The sequence below is a fragment of the Fulmarus glacialis genome, unplaced genomic scaffold (assembly GCF_000690835.1).
Source record: "Fulmarus glacialis isolate BGI_N327 unplaced genomic scaffold, ASM69083v1 scaffold17493, whole genome shotgun sequence".
Classification (NCBI taxonomy): Eukaryota; Metazoa; Chordata; class Aves; order Procellariiformes; family Procellariidae; genus Fulmarus; species Fulmarus glacialis.
The window spans coordinates 20,243-37,553 of NW_009201207.1; the positions used below are offsets into that span (position 1 = coordinate 20,243).

The 17,311-nt window shown below is 43.2% G+C and overlaps 1 protein-coding gene across 1 annotated transcript in view; it reads right to left on the minus strand.

Moving 5' to 3' along the window:
• Positions 1–16,803, minus strand: part of CDON (cell adhesion associated, oncogene regulated) — a 34,095-nt gene extending 17,292 nt beyond the window's left edge. The window contains exons 1-10 of the mRNA XM_009573867.1: positions 16,728–16,803; positions 14,237–14,509; positions 12,481–12,627; positions 12,031–12,174; positions 11,330–11,617; positions 10,208–10,477; positions 8,934–9,283; positions 4,679–4,987; positions 2,719–2,893; positions 1,472–1,600 (exon numbers count right to left, since the gene is read on the minus strand). Of these exons, the coding sequence (XP_009572162.1) occupies positions 1,472–1,600; positions 2,719–2,893; positions 4,679–4,987; positions 8,934–9,283; positions 10,208–10,477; positions 11,330–11,617; positions 12,031–12,174; positions 12,481–12,627; positions 14,237–14,509; positions 16,728–16,803 (2,161 nt within the window). The remainder of the gene's footprint in view (positions 1–1,471; positions 1,601–2,718; positions 2,894–4,678; positions 4,988–8,933; positions 9,284–10,207; positions 10,478–11,329; positions 11,618–12,030; positions 12,175–12,480; positions 12,628–14,236; positions 14,510–16,727) is intronic.
• Positions 16,804–17,311: the final 508 nt, after the last annotated feature.

A 17,311-nucleotide genomic window follows, 5' to 3' on the forward strand; every position in this document is an offset into this window, starting at 1 on the left:
GAATAGAAAACATAGGAATCAATTACTTTATCAATACAACAATCAAAAAGGATATGGTGTTGCACTACCCCAACCCATTTCTACATAGAAACAGAAACACATTCTAAGGGAACAGGAAAAATTTGGTTATCATTTTCAAAACCCCAAAATTCCCCCAGACCCAATGAGACTTCAACCCATCCACACTAGAGTGCTGTATTGCCAGAGAAATGAGAACAAAGAGCAAACAAAGCATGCAATGATGATATACTTACTGAACTCACTTGACGTTACAGACAGCAGGGGAACAGAGAGAACGGAAAGAGGTGGTGTTAGTAAATCTGGTGATAACCATTCTGACGACCGATGAGAGCTGTTAAGGCTTTACTAAACTAGCTTGTATTCATTAAAACGGAGCCAGTCACTGATGAGAGGAGGAACTGAGCAAGGAACGGCAAGTCAGCAGCTTTGGAGACACGAAGCAGGCTGAGCATTTGCAGCTAGGCACACGTAAAGTGTCCCCTTGCGTGGCTCCTCTGATATTTAGCACCGTCACAAGCGTGCAACGCTCCTCACCTGCATTATTAATAAACCTCTCCACTCCCCTTTGGTTTTACCGAAACGTCAGTCACCAAATCACCTTTGAGGTCTCAGTCCCTGAGTAAATTTGCCTGAATCAGGTCAATGAGTTCAAAGGCTGGGGTGATGACAAAAAGGACTATAAACCTTCTGTTTTCACTGGAAACCAGTCTAAAAATCACAATGTTGGGAAGCGGTTGTATCTTCTTCCTATCAGAAATAAGCCTACCCCTGGGAAGCCACAGGAAAACATTCAGAACAGATAAAAGAGAACTTAAAACTCTGACATGGGCATCTCCCATTTCCCTTCTTCCTCTGGATCTTTCACAGTGGAAGAGAAGAGAAAAACAGAGCATTTCGCAAAAAGAAACTGCAGGTCTAAAAATCAGCAGCAAGAACGTGGGTTACACATGAAAGACCTATCTCATTTTTTGAGAACCACACACGCAGGTAACAGCATCCTTGAAAATATTATATGTTCACTAGATTAGGGCATGCGCTTGCTAAACTCATAGCTTCAAATACCCCACCACAGATGCCGAAGTCTGTAAGAAATGCGCTACTACTTGGTGACTTAACACTGCTGTGGAAACCTGAGGTATCAAGGCAGGTACTTAAAATGCTAACTCACTGACTGGAATAAGGTAATCTTTCAGTTAATCCCAAAAGCACGAACTACGATCTTTTACTCTGGAAACACACAGAAGAACAGAAAATGTGGCAGATATCTGACCTCACTCACAGAATTCCACAAGAGAGGAAAAATATATGTATCAAAGAGGCCTAGGGAATAAATAGGAAATAAAGGAGATAGTACAAGCACCTAGAGCAGTAATAAACACAAGTCAACTTAGATGCATCTGTTTGCAACACAACTTTTAGCACGTGGATTACAAATCATCCATACGCTTACCTCCGCTGTGTCGAGACAGGTCTGGAAGGACAACACCGAAATTATTTGTGCCTTCGTGAATGATGGGATGTTTAGGAATGCCTACTGGTGGAGACGGAGCCTGAGTGTTTTTCGAGGATGATGTTCTTTCTACGAAACATCCGATATACAGTACATCAGCTCAGGGATCAGGTAAGAAAATGCTGTTCGTTGCCTCTCACAACATGCTCACTCCACAAGATCACTCACTACAGCGCAGGGGACTAAAGCCCTGGCTCCAAATCATGAGCTAAACAGTCAGGATAGCAATTAGGGAGTTTCTTCAGGGGAGCAAGAGAAGAGACTTCCCCTATCAGCCCAACAACTCGTGCTGCGGGTGAGTGATCATTCATCTGCGGTACTAATGTCTGCAGTACTGCACTTTGCCGTGATGCCGCCGGCTCCTGCCCGGGTTTCAAAGCCCTCTCCCATCACGAAATCAAAACAGGTGGTGAAAATTGCACACCGAAATCCGTATCTAGAGAAAGAGGTTCAATAAAAATGCTATGGAAGCTGGGTTTGGCCACAGCTGGACCCAGGACACTGGGCTGAGTGGACTTTTGGCCTATGGCAGTATGTATGCATCATGAATGCACAGATTTCATGAGTACATGACATTCTTAAGATTTTAAGCTATCTGGTTCTTGTACATTAGTACGAAAAATATCTGATTGTTTGTATTCTTAAGAGTACAGCCACCAGTGTCCAAGCTTCAAAGAAAAAAAATTACTTTGATTAGAAATGCTCTTTTGCTTGTCGCTATCTGCACGCAACTATCAAAACAGCTGGCTTCTGGTCAGCTGAGATATTTTCACTGAAGTGTCTGCAAAGCAAACCAGAAGCAGTTTTGTTGATACATGAAAACTTGATGGTGCAGAGAGTTTCTTTTGTGATACTCTGAAAAACCTGGACAAGGACTAAGGCTGACTAATAAGACAGGGCTGCTCCCTGACTTAGCTCCTTTAAGCAAGAGGAACCTTACAGTATAAATCTTAATAATCAACCCAAAAATAATATTATCGAGCTTTTAATAGCTTTTACTTACCAACAGCCCTGGTAACGCTCAGGAAAGTTTGCCCCACAGCTATTTTAGTTATTAGAGGCTGTTCTTTAGCAATTAAATTGCAGAGCATTTCATATACAGCTTAGCAGACAACATACAGTTGATGTAATTTAAATAAATGTCCTCTCGAAAGCCTAGGACACAGGGCACATTGTGCTGCACCTACCTTTGCTGGTGCGAAATGTCAGCATAGCAGGCTGGCCTTCGCCAGCAGCACTCCTCGCCACCATTAAAACTTCATACAGGCTGGAAGGCTCCAGCTCGGTAAGCCGCAGCTCGTTCTCACTGCCAGGGACACGCACCGTGTGCCAGCTTCCCACTGCACTGATGCTGTCGTCCAGCTGCACAGGACAGGGAGGGAAAGCTCAGCATCAGCAGTGAATTGCATCGCCTCCACGCACAAGCATCCAAAGGACCTCTGTCACTTGCCAAAACTCCTTATGTTTTCCTGTATCTACCTACGGTTTGTCTCCAAGTGCTTCTGCCACAAAGCAGCGCTTTTGCAACTACCTTCATGGTGCTCCTTCGATAAACTTGACTTATCTTCCCTCTCCATACACACGCGCGCACTTGTTTTCGGAAAAAAATGGTCATTTTCACTTGTGGCTAAAACTAGCAAGAGACCAAATGATTTTAAAGACTTCAATCAGCCTTTAGCTGGCAGTGTGTGTGACAGTAAAGGGCTGGACCCAACACCCTAATGAGAAAGATATGTTCCCTGAACTATCCCAGCTTTTCCTGTACTTAAGCATTTTAAAATATTTATTGGCTAAAATGGGCAACAAAAAGTTACTTTTCGAGGCTGGAAAAAAAGTCAGCAGGGATACCAAAGATTTGGTTTTTATTAATGCATCTTTTTTTTTTTTTTAAAAAACACTTTTTAATTTAACAGTGACATCACCAGCTCCATTTAAGAAAGGAAAGCGATTCAGGGTAGTCCCTTAATGCTTGACCTTTGCAGGAAAACATTACCCCAAATCCCAAAGGAAAAGACAAAGATTCTACCAAAAATAAGCTACTAAACAATATAAGACTTTAATAAACATGGAAGGCAGATTTAAATGCCGTGGATTATCAAAGGCTATGCCAGAGGACTTTGTTCAAGTATTTTCTTCTGAAGCAACCACTCTTCTAAGGCTTTTATTCCCCCAACTTTTTTTCCCCCCCCTCTTTAAAAGAGGGAAATCAATAAAATAATTTAATGATACAAAGAGAACACCGTCCTAAAAAACCATGGTAAACTCCCTAGCGAGAAACACATGAGTGAGCACATTCAATGTGGAAAGGATTGTTATGAGTGAAGGGTAAGCATCAAAAAGGTCAAAGTAGGATTCAAAGCTTTCAGTGCTTATGTGAACCAACCACCTTTGGATGAGAAATTGTATCAACAGACTTTGGCACTAGGTTTTCAGGAACTAACAGGTCAAAAATCTAAGCATTCCCTCCAGGCTAAGACAAGATCAGGATGTAGAGGATTAAAAAGCTTATGAAAAATAAACCAAACAGCTTTGCCACGCAGAAAACTGTTTGCTTGGAAGAACGGGCACAGGCATTGCTTGGTTCTGATTTTAATCAAAAGAGCTCACTGTTGACACACCATTTTTAAGGACATGATAGGTATCTGCTTAGGAAATTTTAGTTCACCTTTGTGTTTGGTAACTTCAGTTTAATAGTGTCTCTTTGGGACGCAGAGTAGCAAACTCTTTGACATATTAGGCTAATACTCAGCTTCCCTTCTGATCTCAAGCATACCCACCAGACTCAAGCTTGCTCACACAAATGCTTTTTTAACATCACTGAAGTTGTGTGCAACATGCCCTTGAGCCCCATTCCCCATAGACCATAACGATACTGTAAAGGAATTAAAAGCCCAGGCTCTGCTGAATATCTCTCACTTAAAACTAGATAGAGCAGCGTACTTGTGACGAACTTCAGCCATCCCTAAAATGAGCTGCCTGTGTGGCCACGGTAACATTGTGGTTCAACTATATTCTATATTCTCTCCGGCCTGACACCACATTCCTGTTAACGCCAGCACTCCAACAGTTATTGGTTCCTTGAGAAACCTAAAACAATGAAATCCATCTGCCGCGGTGCGCTGCCTCAACTCTACGGAGAAACGTTACCTTGCGGTATTTCACAAAATAGGCATTGATGGGCAAGCCCCCATCCCTCCCCGAACGCCACACCAGGTTGTACACGTCTGGCTTCAGCGTCTGCGGGGGGCTGAGGATGATGGGGGCTTCGGGGGGAGCGGCGGCATTCGAGGCTTTTTCCGTTGCAGCTGCATCCAAACGCAATTTTGTTGGAGGCGAGCTTGAAAACACCATTTCTGCACCAAAATCACCGTCACTTTCATCGCTCTGGGCAATCTCCACAGGAGCCATTTCTTCTGCTTTCGTGCCAGTTTCTAAAGGAACGGTAAAGGGAGGAGTCTGGTTACATCTTCAAGATGACGTACATTTGCCCCGCACAGAGGGGACACTAAATCATTTAAGAGCGTCCTTTCCAAACAAGCCCTGCTGCAAAAACCCAGTTCAAGAGATGCCCACGCAGACCTGAGCCCGGTGCCAAGCTGCGCCCTTGCATGCCGGCTCTTTACTCAGGGCAGAAGAGTGTTTTTTGGTTTGCTGTTTGGTGGTTTTACAGGGTTTTTTTGTTTGTTCGTTTTTTATTTGTGGTTTTTTTTTTTTCTTCTCACAGTAGCAAAGGGAGAAAATCTGAAACACAACATCTGCAGGCACAGTTTGACTAGCATCTCCGATAAATTAAGTAGTGGCAATGCATGTTAAAAGAAAAAAATATATATAGCTACTCTTGTGACACAAATGGAGTAATTTTAAATTAATCACAGTTGTACAAGGAACTTTTCATGGCCTGAATTGGCGTGCACACAAGAGGACATTCTCCTACCTCAGTTTCTGAGGTTTTAGCTGTAATTTCTATCAGCTTTGAAAGTTGCACAACTCAACTACTTCTATTGAAAATTTATGCTGAGAATAAACTCAGTTTACAGGCAGATCTAACACGCAATTTAATACCAGCGCATTTCTAGAAATCCTGCTCCAGCCTCCTCCATCCTATTTACTTTGCCTGGTATGAAAAAAAATACATATAGAGTATCAGTAGTTCGAAAGAGGCTGCAAGACAAAAAGAAAAAAAAGCACTGTTTGGCTGATGCAGGGCTTGTCAGCATTCCAGGCAGGAAAGGGGTGGCAGGTTGGACATCTGAGATTATGCAGGACAAGTAAACGTCAGTGCTTAAAACGAGAACGTTTGGGAACCAGTGCAGCTCCTCAAGGTTGCATGCTGCAGCGCCGGACTGCCAGATGTTCTTAGCCCTGTCCCTCCTTTCAGATTTGTGTAGGTTTATGTTACATGCCGGGGTCTGGAAGGGGAAGGGAATGAAGGGAACTTGGTTTACAAAACAAACAAATTCCTTGGTAATGTAAAGCCTAGGCACTGTTAGCCTGGCTGACTCAGATTCCTCCAAACCTCCATTAAAATACCAGCAGCAAGTGTGGCTGCTATTTTTGGCCACTTTTTAAAAAGCTGGGAAGGAAAGTTCTCTTTTCAAATTGAAGACATGCTCTCAGCAAGCATTCCTTGTTTGTTTCTTCCTATTTATTTAGCAATGCCACAAAATTCGGAGACGGGAAGAAGGGAACAACGCGGGGAGGACATCCCCAAAGCCAGATGGAGTTTGCTTAAAATGTCAGACACCCCCAGAACAATCTCCAAGCGAAAGGGTATCTACTACTGTCAACGAAGCAGTGGGAAAGGGATGCACCGCCGCGCATGAATATTGGAAACAAATGCCGTATCCGCTCGAGGAGGCAGAAGCCCACGGCATTGTGGTGGACCCGGAGAATTTGTGGGTGGGCACAGTATGGTTTGACGCCTGCTGGCATGGGGGAAACGGACTCTTGCGCGTGGAGAATTAGTTGTGGTTTAGGCTGGTGACAGGAGACCTGCAGTCATCGCTGTGTTGATTGCTGTGAGAGGGGAGTCGTCAACAACTGGCAAGTAGTTGGTATTTTTGCTTTGGAAAACAACCCCCGGGTAACAATTTCCATTAAGCAATTCGGATCTAAGCAATTTTTTGCTAAGTTCCTGGCATAATTGCTACCCATATAAACCAGTACATCAGACTTCTCTTTGCTGCTGTGTCATTATGCAACTTTTTTCGGCTGTTGCTTTTAGTGCCATCCCTTTCCCCTTAGCCACTGAGCCTTACTCTTCTTCCTCAGCTTCCCAGCTGCATTGTGAAACATGAGCAGCACCGAGCTGGGTCAGACCAAAGGCTGTACGTGCCCAAAATCCTGCCTCTGACAGCAAGCAGAGAAGGACCGAATGTCCCAGATTCAGGTGTTACAAGAATGTATTCATAGCTTTTACTCGCATTCTCCATAATACCCAGTACTTTACAGCTCACTACTCTGTCTTCCCTTCATCTGTCTCATTCTGAAGCCCTCACCTTTTCAGCCTCTCCTCCTGCAGAAACTATTCCACACCCCTACAAACCCAACTGCTGCATTTCACAGCACCTTTTCTAGTCCTTCTACACCCTTCTTGAAACAGGAGTGCAAACACACAAGCAGATTTCAACCTGCTGGCATGCCCTGGGTTTGCATGGCAGCAGAGCAACCTTTGTATTTAGTCTCCGCTGTGCAAACAGATCGCATTCCCAGGCGTTGCTTCCCTGCTTCTTAAAAAAAGAGAGGATCCTCCCTCCTTACGAGCTCTCCAAGTACCGTAGCACAGGCTGGGAAAGCACTCCGAAAATCTGAACACAGCAGATCAGTGAAGTCACCCACGCCTGGCAAGTTTTTCAAATCACCCCAAGGCTTCTCAGAGGTGCCCGGCTTCTACAAAAGACAGCTTCAGCCTGCTCGCCACTGTATCACCTACCTACCCACCATAAGTGCTACTCGTTCTTGTCTTTTATACTAACCTGCCTGCTACTCAGACTTCTGGAGTGTCTTTTTCCCCTTCATTTCCATTAGATGAAGTTATCTTGGAGAATTAACCCTGTGTTTAGTAGCTCTGGGAAGCTACTGCCATGCATGCAAACACCACAACTGTCTAAAAAAGACTTAAAATAAGCGCCATGGGGATAGGATCCTAAGGCTATTATTTTACATTTTGGTGGTTTCTCACTTTGATGGTGGCTTAAGTTGCCCTGCCCGCTTTTAAGACCATGCAATGAATCACTTCATGGAATAGATCCAGCAGAAAGGAAAAAAAAAAAAATTTTTCAGCTAAATAAGCTCTCTTACTGTGTGCTTGCACTAGGCAAATTCCAGGAACAAGCTGCTGAGGCTGAGAGCTGCTTAAGTTGATCCTACTACTAAAGAAATGCACTGGAATCACAGCTTAAGTCATTCAGGTGCTTCGGAAGTGTTACCTGGCATGAATTCTTAATTAAAACATCTAAATGTTTGAGCATGTCTTTTGGCACAGTTGGGAATTGTTCTAAAACCCTAACAGCTCCCAGAAACTACTTAAGGACTTTTATATCAAAACCAAATGCCTTAACCACCCTCTGCACCATAATCAGCAGCTAGTACAACATATTAGAAACCGATAAAAGTTAATAAACAAAACATTAAAATTGAACTTACTGCCATAAAACTCTGAGGCAAAGCAGTGGGATTTTTCTACTTGACACAGACTGAATTCTGGGATGATATTTAGTTTTGTGTTTCCACTCAGCAAGGTCCAACAATAACTTATTTATAGAACTACATGATGGGATCGCTTTCTTGAGGTTTCTTCTTTCTTTCTTCCTCTAAGTGAACCTTTAAGTATCTTTTCAAATTATTTACATGAGTTTTAAACTCTAATCGGTGGTAACAAAGAACTTTAATTATAGGGCCACATATTAAATTCCACTGACCTTAAACCCCACTGACGTTCAGCTAAATTTACGAAGGCAAGATTCTTAAAGAGCTGAGAAACTGAAGTCACTTCACGTAGCTAAAAATCTGTATCTTAGCTCCAGCAAAGGGAACTGGGGGAGCTTAAACCTGTTATTAATATCACGTAATATTCCAGTGTGAAGAACGGAAATCTCTTTCCCATCTTGCCTTTAGTATAAGAACTGTCTTTTCCTAGTAGCAATTTCAAGAAATAAAAAACCCCACCCTTGGATAGTTTTCATCACATATAAGAATGCTAAGTCCATGCAATAGACACAGCTGTTTCTCCTCTGCCTAAGGTGGAAGGAAGGAACTGGTCCACGAAGGAACTGGTCCACTCCTCTGCTTTGTTTCCCCAGGATACCCACGCTACCTACCTGCCGTTAATTTCTCATTTTGAGGCATTTCTCACCTAAATCAGGGAGCTGACTGTGCAATGTTGTGCTTCAAGCTTACCAACTGTAAGGAAGGCTTTTGACACCACGGAGCCGTGCTCGTTGATGGCTTCGCACGTGTACTCCCCGGCACGCTCAGGAGTCACGTTCCTAATGTGCAAGGAGCTCGAGCCCGCTTGAGACACGGAGAAGTAGGTGGGCTCCGCAACGGCGCTGCCCGGCGTCGCTTGAGGAGGTTTCTGCGGTTTTGAATGAAGCACCTGGGAAGGATGGCTGTCAATAAGTCCTCTGCTGTTGTACCAACGGACCACGGGAACGGGTAGGCCAGTGGCATTGCAAGACAGCGTAACATCCCCACCACCTATCACAGTGACGCTTGCTGGTGGAGAGACTATAACTGGCCTAGAGCCTTTGCCTGGGGGGAAAAAAAAAACCCAAAGAATGAATTTGGCTAAGGAATATGACGCCTAATGCCAAAATGAGTCAATACAATTAAAAAAGTCACACATGCTTCTTTTTAACTATTTTAACAGTTATTTCGTCTCTAGACAGCCTCTCCAGACTTCCTTCCAGACTAAAGAGATCAGCTTAGACTTGTGCTTAGAGAAGGCTGATAGAAAATGACACTCAAACCACACTTCAAGTTTTCTAAATAACGGAGACTTGACTGTCAGTGAGGAACGCAGTGCAGGCAAGACTGGCTTAATCCACTCCACAGACAAGCAGGTCACAAAATACGCAGGTCACAGAGCAGCCTCTGCACAGCTCACGTCAATCTTAATAGGTACAGAGAAGGTCAAAAGCTTCAACTACACATGACACAGGGAGAACAGGAACAGCAGCGGTCTTGCCAATGTCCTTGTACTAGCAGAAGTCAAGTTCTCTAGGTATTAGAAAGTATCTTAGACTGAGGAGTGATCAAAAAGACTAATTAGCTGCTAATCTGATACAGGGGAAGTGTGCATTAACCGCAAATCTGGTGATCGTTTTGTAAACCTGAGGATACGGAACAGGCATATTACTCATCGGCCAATACTGCTAAGACGACCAGTTCATCCAGCACAACAGGACCCTGATTCTACTTAAGAATAAATTGTGTCAAATTCAATCATAAGCTGATTTAATTGCAGCTGGTAATCTAGGTTTTAAGTATCAAGTAACCATGCTACCCCAGAAATACCTACATCTCTTAAAATTCAACTGAAAGCACCTTCTTTATAAGATTTGCTATAAACAGTGGTCAGAAGCAAATCAATACATAATCTAGGGGAAAAAAACAGAATAAAGCTTGAAGCGCAAGTGCTTAATTTGAGTTCTTGAGGGCTGCAAGCGCTCCTACCCGGCTGGACACGAAGTCTCCCAGTGGACTGCACAAATCCAACCCCATTGTTTGCTATACACTGGTACAAGCCGGAGTCCTCTTGGGTGATGCCGCGGATCCGCAGACTGTTTCCCGTCGGCAGATGTCGCGGAGAGAGACGGAGGGGAGCTGCGTTGTGGAGCCAGGTGAGGGTCGGCACAGGGCTTCCGCGGACATCGCACCAGAAATGCACAGTCACTCCAGCAGCCACGCTTTCATCTTGCAGTCCCTTGGAGATCGAGGCAGGTTCTATAAAGGGAAATAATTTTACAGAAACCACCGTATGTTGATCTTAGCCTAAGTCCTGAAAAAAATACTGCGACACGTTACGCAAACTTATCACATACAAAGGCTAAGCAAGCACCACATACTTCTAGTTCTACACAGCCTAAAGCTGTTTTTCCCACACACTTGCCTATTTTAATGGTCTCTCCCTTCTATTCCAAACAGTCACATGTTTGCATTAATACTGTAAATAAAACACCTGTATTTCCAGAATAATTCTGTAGTGACATCCCCGTAACAAAAGGTACTGTGTGTCAACAACCTCCTCTCTGAGTTACTCTAATGTATACATTTCCAAAACCAAACAAAAACAGTCATGGAGGCAAAACCCTCAAACAACAGGAAAATCTGCTACAAAGGAAAGGGGAGATTAGGAACGACTTGCAGCCACACAAAAGAGGCCAAATATATTTCTTTCGCTTTTGTTTTTGTCCTCACCCAAACATATCACCTCTCCTCACCAGCTTTTTGCTTATATACAACCTCAAAAGAGAAACATCTGATCTCTGGCACATTATTGACACTGTATCCCATACACACTTGGCACTCTGCAGAAAAATAAATAGGCCAGTTCTTCCCTCCGAGTTTGTTATCCTTTATTGTTTAATTGTTTCAGACTGCGAAGGATTTGAAGAGATAAATAGTTATGGTTTTAACTTGGGAGAGATGATGAGATATGGTCATTATGAACATATCTTATTTTAATATGCTTAGGTTGAGAAAGAATGTCAGGCTACTTCTAATCAGATGCCAAAACCAGCAAGTATACAACGAAAACGTTCATTGCCCAAATGTGAAAATTTCTTTATTTCTTACCAAGTACAGTAAGAGAATAGTTAACGTATTTCACTACTCCAAATTCACTTCCCACCACGCAGGAGTAATTTCCAGAGTCCGATGCCTCAAGCCTGTCCGTCACCAGATGGGAGTGCAGCAGTTTCCACCTGCCTTTTCTCAGCGCGTCCCGGCCGTCTTTAACCCAGCGGACGGAGGCTGGAGGCAACCCACTGACAACACATTCTAGCGTCAAAGAGCTGTGCCGGGGCACCGCCAGGCTCTGGGGTGCCAGGGGGTGAAGTATGTGGAAGCCACCTGAGGAAGAGCCTGGAGGAAAGGAGACGAGGCTTATCACTAACCAGTCTTTTAAACCGCACTCTCCCACATTCCCTCCTCCAGTCCTGAGGTTTGCCATGTCTTTCAAACACGGCTACTTATACTCGTGACTAAGCACGATGCTGTAATGCTGTCTTCCAGAAGTCCTGCTCTGAAATTGGTTTGGCAACTGGAGTATTAACAGTATCCCCTTTTCAAGGGGTACGTGCTCTGTCCTCCTGGGATTTGAGAAGCAGCTGCGCTGCTCCTCCACAGTACGGGGAAATAACGCAGGACAGATTTTACATAACATGGTATTTGAGACCAGTGGATATTTAGGCTGATATGCCCATGCTAAAATCTTAGTGATATTATTTATTTGGTTTGAGATCTATTAATTCTGGAAAGCTGAACTGAATACTCACGTGTGACTATGAGCTTACGTCCAGTGAGTTCTACTCTGAGATCGTCAGTAACTGGGTTGTACACTGCACATTTATAGGATCCTTTGTCTTCTAAAGATACATTCAAAATCTGCAGGTTTCCAGATGGAAGAATTAGGTAGTTATCTAAATGAGCCGGGAAGGAAAAAAGATTACATTTAACTTAATTTCAAATAAAGGCTTCCTTTTTTTTGTTTGTTTGGTTTTTAAATAACTTGTCAGATACATCAATCTATTCTAAATGTAGGATCACAAAGAAATCATGCTGCCATGCAAAGGATATTAGTTTACCAAGGTAGGTTTATCTGAAGTGATTTGCACAGGAAGTTCTGCAAGTTTCTGGAGATTTTTTCTTTAAGTTCTAAGAAAAAAAATCCAGGCAAGCTGTTGTTGGATATTTATATTACTGACCAGTGGCATAAGACATCTCACCTGTTGATTGTTCCAGCCATTTTCCCCGCACTTGAAAGCGAACCTGTGCTTTAGGGTTACTCTCTGGCACCTTGCATCCAATGAAAGCCGTACCTCCTTCCTCTGCTGCAACAGCAGGTTTCACTGATGTATCAAAATTAGCTAAACCTAGAAGAGAATTGGTAAAAGGTTAAGAGCAGCCAAGGCTTGGGAAAGGGGAAGGGCAGTAAGCTCAGTATTTGTGCTTAAATATAGCTGGTTTCAAGCTGATTATTGTCTCTGGTGCAGCATTTGGACATTCACATCAAGAGGCATGGTCTCTTCTGGAGTCCATAACAGCATAAACCCTCCTGCGTACATATGCCTCCTTACTACGGAAAGGGCCAGCTTTTACATGGGAATAGTGAGGAAAGAAAAAATAGTTCCTGCGTTTCCTCAACAAAAGCAAGCAGAGATGACATTGGTAAGAGAAGACTGCAGTGCTAATCATGGGCTCTGAAGGCGATACAGAAGACAATTTACAGTAACAGCAGGAAGCCTGTCCATAAGAAACATTAAGTTGTCTTTCTGTGATTATAATTAACACAACACTGAGCACAGCAGCGCCTCCCACTCATTGCCATGAGCAATGAGGCAAGCAGAAAGCCTCAACAGCTAACAGCACCTTCTAATTTGCTACTAAAATCTCAAAAGGAGGAGAAAAAGTGTGAAAGCTACTCTTCTACTCCCTTCACGTTCAAAGCATCTTCTAGGTTGTGAAGTTTTTCTATGTAGCCACCCTTATAGCTCTCTTGAGAGGGTCTTGCTATGGGTCAGTACTTTACCAAAACACTTACTTCTCTCACTTTTAAGAAATTTTCCTCCCAGGGGGATTTTGGACATGCTCCATAGATGAGGTACCCTTACAGAGAAATCACTCAAATCCTGCTTGACAAAGGCCTGATTCAGACACCCCCACGATCCCAAGCAGACAAATCACGCTCACGGAGGAATATTATATTCCCATTCTCAGCACCACATCGTCCTTTCCATGTGGAAAACATTGCCCTTCTTCTACAGTCCTTTAAGACCAAATAATTTACAGATCAAGCACCAACGCAAAGACTGATTAGAAGAACCAGTGCAACTGAAAGAAGGGAAATTGTCCCTGAAAGGACAGAAGACTGTCCCCACCTGAAGAACATCTAGATAGTTTTGACCAAATAAAATGCTACAAGTGAAAAGGAAAATTTCCAGCTCCCACTTATTTCCCAGGCAACAATCCCCACTCATTTCTCCTCAACTCTGAGGCACGCTTCTGCAACGGCATGGCAGCTCAGTTGCTCTTTCAAGATCCTTTTTGAAGAAAAGCTGTTGGGAACTTTGTACTTCCAGGTCAATTCGCTGAAATGAGTGTTATTTCATTGAATAATATTTGTATTTGCTGGAAAGGACTCATGTCCTTCAGCTCGAAATGAGGCTATCACCAACACTAAATCGATCAGGTGTGGTTTTGTCTAGCTGAGTCTTTAAAAGCCTCCAAGGATGGGGATCCACAAACTCTCTGGGGAATCCGTTCCAGGGCTTCACCACCTGACAGGTCTCAGATGACATAGGGAAAAAAAAATTGGTGAAAAGTGTATAATCGATTATATACTAAGTATTGGCTGAGGGAAAAAAAAACCCCACACCTTGAAACCAGACATTTTCTAAAAGTCAAGGAAAACGAAACCATACAAACCAGTTGAGATCCATATAATTTGCAAGAAGCGAGGAATGTAAAGAAAAATTAACTTACTGCCCATGGATACCGTTGCAGGCCTGCTCACAACGGCGCCCACGCTGCTGTTAGCAACGCACTGATAGCTACCAGACGTTGACAGGCTGAGGGAGACGATTGTCAAAGATCCTGACTGGATTTCCACTTCTCCCACCTTGCTGTCCAGAGGTTCCCCATTAAACAGCCAAGAAAGGCGAGCTGTGGAAGGCTCGGCAGAGCAGCGGAGTTGTACTGGCCCACCAGACTTCTGGACGGTAGACAAGGGCTCAGAAATAAAACGGGGAGTTAAATCTAAACGGAAAAAAAATAAATTATGTTCAGTTAGTGAACAGCATTTTGCATGAACACATGCGATAAGGTTAATGAGGCACTGACACGCACAGAAGACTGACCGTCATCTGTTTTACAGTAACGCGCTCTCCCAAGGCTCCTGCCACTGTTCACAGACCTGGCAAACTTCTTTCATCAGAAGGTTAAATATTGCTAAAAGACTATTCAGATCAAACACAGACAAACACAGGGTCTCTAAACTCCAAGTCGCTAGTGATGCTCAAGCAGGTGCTGCCTTTTCCTCTGCAAGAGGAACTCACGACAGATTCCCACTCTCTCTAACGCCAGGGAAAACTTCAAGACAAGATTCGGACCCCCTGAAGAGGGTAACAGCGATTAAACGAAGGTAGGTTCAGTGTACCGGAAGGGTGAGCTACATCCCCAAGTGGGCACAAGGCAAAGGCATCACGCTTGCTAGGGCCAGCAAAAGGGGCCAGCAAAAACTGCAATCCCACTGGATTTATGTGGAGTGAAACAGCAGCCATCACCTGAAGAGATGGAGTACGGGAACACGCAGCTGTAGCTGATCTGTCCCATATGAAGCGGGCCCGGACGTGACTTGTAAAATTTTAGAAATGGTAGTAGCCTGCCAGGTATTTATGCAGAACCGTCTCCGAGTCTGCAGAACTAATTAAAAATAGCAGGATAAAAAAAAGCTGGATGAACAGCAAAGGCTCTTGTTAATTCCAAATACATGGACTTCATCAGGACGAGAATGATGAATTGGGCATCCATTATCTTTACTGAGTAAAGATGAACAGAAACAGGAAAAGCTGCTAATAAATAAAAGGTTCAGTTCCACAAAACTTGGTTATGAGAAGCCATTTATTTGCCAGAAGAAAATTCCTGCTTGTTGGAGGAAATTTTTTCCTATCCTGGCCAATGAAACACTGGGAATTATTTCCATTTGTTTTCTATGGAATTCTCCGCTAAAGATCTTGTACGAAGGGAGCAAGCAAAAGGCAATTATCACCGGTAACTCCTATTTGGTTAGAAATATGGGAGGAAAAAAAAAAAAATTTAAAAATAGACACAGCGGCAGGGGAAAACAATTTCTAGTTTGTAAATAAGCTAAGGAATTCCAGATAGTACAGGTCAAGATGATATTAAATGACATCCAAATAAGAGACGATATTAAATGACATCCAAGTAAGAGACAGTTTTCTCGTAGGTGGGGCCCTCAGCTCATGCTTTTCTTCTAAAGTCAGTCCATCCAAGCTCTGTTTATATAGATGCGTTTCAGATGAGAAACTGCGCATTTTTAACAGAACCATAAACTATCTGCATAAACATAAAATAAAACTGGAAATTAAAGTGTGGCTTCACTTAACAAAAAAGACGAAATCCATAAAAATGGTATCCAAGCATTTCACAGGACTCCAGATGTCCATTTTTAGCTTTTAATTAGAAAACTGTTTTTCCTATTAGTTCAGTTTGAATTTCCAGGGATAAGAGAAAAGCAATGACCTTTTTAGTTTGCTAGCCACCAATAGCTACGAAATTGTACTGTTACTTTCATCTTCGTCCCTGCCCTTGCGTATGACACCAACACTCTGTGCTTAGTGTAAAAGTCAAAATTGGTAGCAGTGACCCTGCAGCTGGAATTTATCTCCTGTGACTGCTTGAAAAATAAAATTTATCCCATTTGCTTATAACGATTGGCTATGAAGTGCTAAAAGTAGTAAAAGCTTCTTTTTTGTGTGGTTACGTTAAGACAAGCTGACTACACAGAGCAGATGTGTCAATTAAAACCATCCCTCTTCTTTTTTTAACGCAAGAGCTGTTCCAACTGCAGCCACGCATCAGCGTTCGCGTTTCAAAGATCTGATTCCCCTTTCCCCCTACAAATCTCAAACCCCTCCCAACCCCATGGGAACACAAGATGCACTGTACGCAGCAAAATCGGCATCCAGCTAAGTCCACGGAGATCCCAAAGAACAAACCTACGTAACCGAGAGTCTTCCACATTCTAGCACTTGTTTTGAGCCAAGTTTTCAAAAGCGAAGTCATATATTCAGCTTAAGACTGCGTTTAAGTGCTCCATGCTTCCTCAAAAGCAGATTATCGATAACACGGATTAAAGTTGGCCACTTCGAAACGCACTCCAAACCATTGCTCGTTCAAAAGTACGGGCTCAACCTCCGAGCAAGTCACCTCGGCTCGGGCGAGAAGGCCTTACCTGAACTCGTGGCAGAGACGAGACCCGCGGCAGCGATGAAGAGCAGTGCCTGTAAGCGTCCAGGATCTGGATGCATAGCGCCAGATTACAGAAGTTGAAAGCACGAAGCTCCAGACTAAGACGAGGCACCGAAACAGCTACAAAACAAACAAACAGATGTCTACTGTAAGTTTCAGGAGTTAGTCTTTTAACTCTCTTACAACAAAGTGTTTGGGGTTTAAAAAAAGCGCAGCCAGGAAACAGCCAATATTCTTTGCAATATAGAAACCATCTGTAAAAATGAGTTAGAAGTTGAACTTAACTATGTTTCCAAGTACTATTCTTAATATAAGATTTTTTCCACAGCTGGGGTATGAAGCATCCGCGCCGAACCATACTGCCTTGATAAATTAGACTACTTCCCAACCAGAGGAATTGAAGTCCAAAGTAAACAGCTTATCTATTGGAGATAATATTGTTTGCAAACAATAATCATTTGACCATCTATCACCAGGCTACACTTGTTTTACAAGTTTTTATGAATCTACATGCCGCGATGCAGCTACCACTCGTAATTGCTCTAAACCCGCTTACTGAGGCATGTC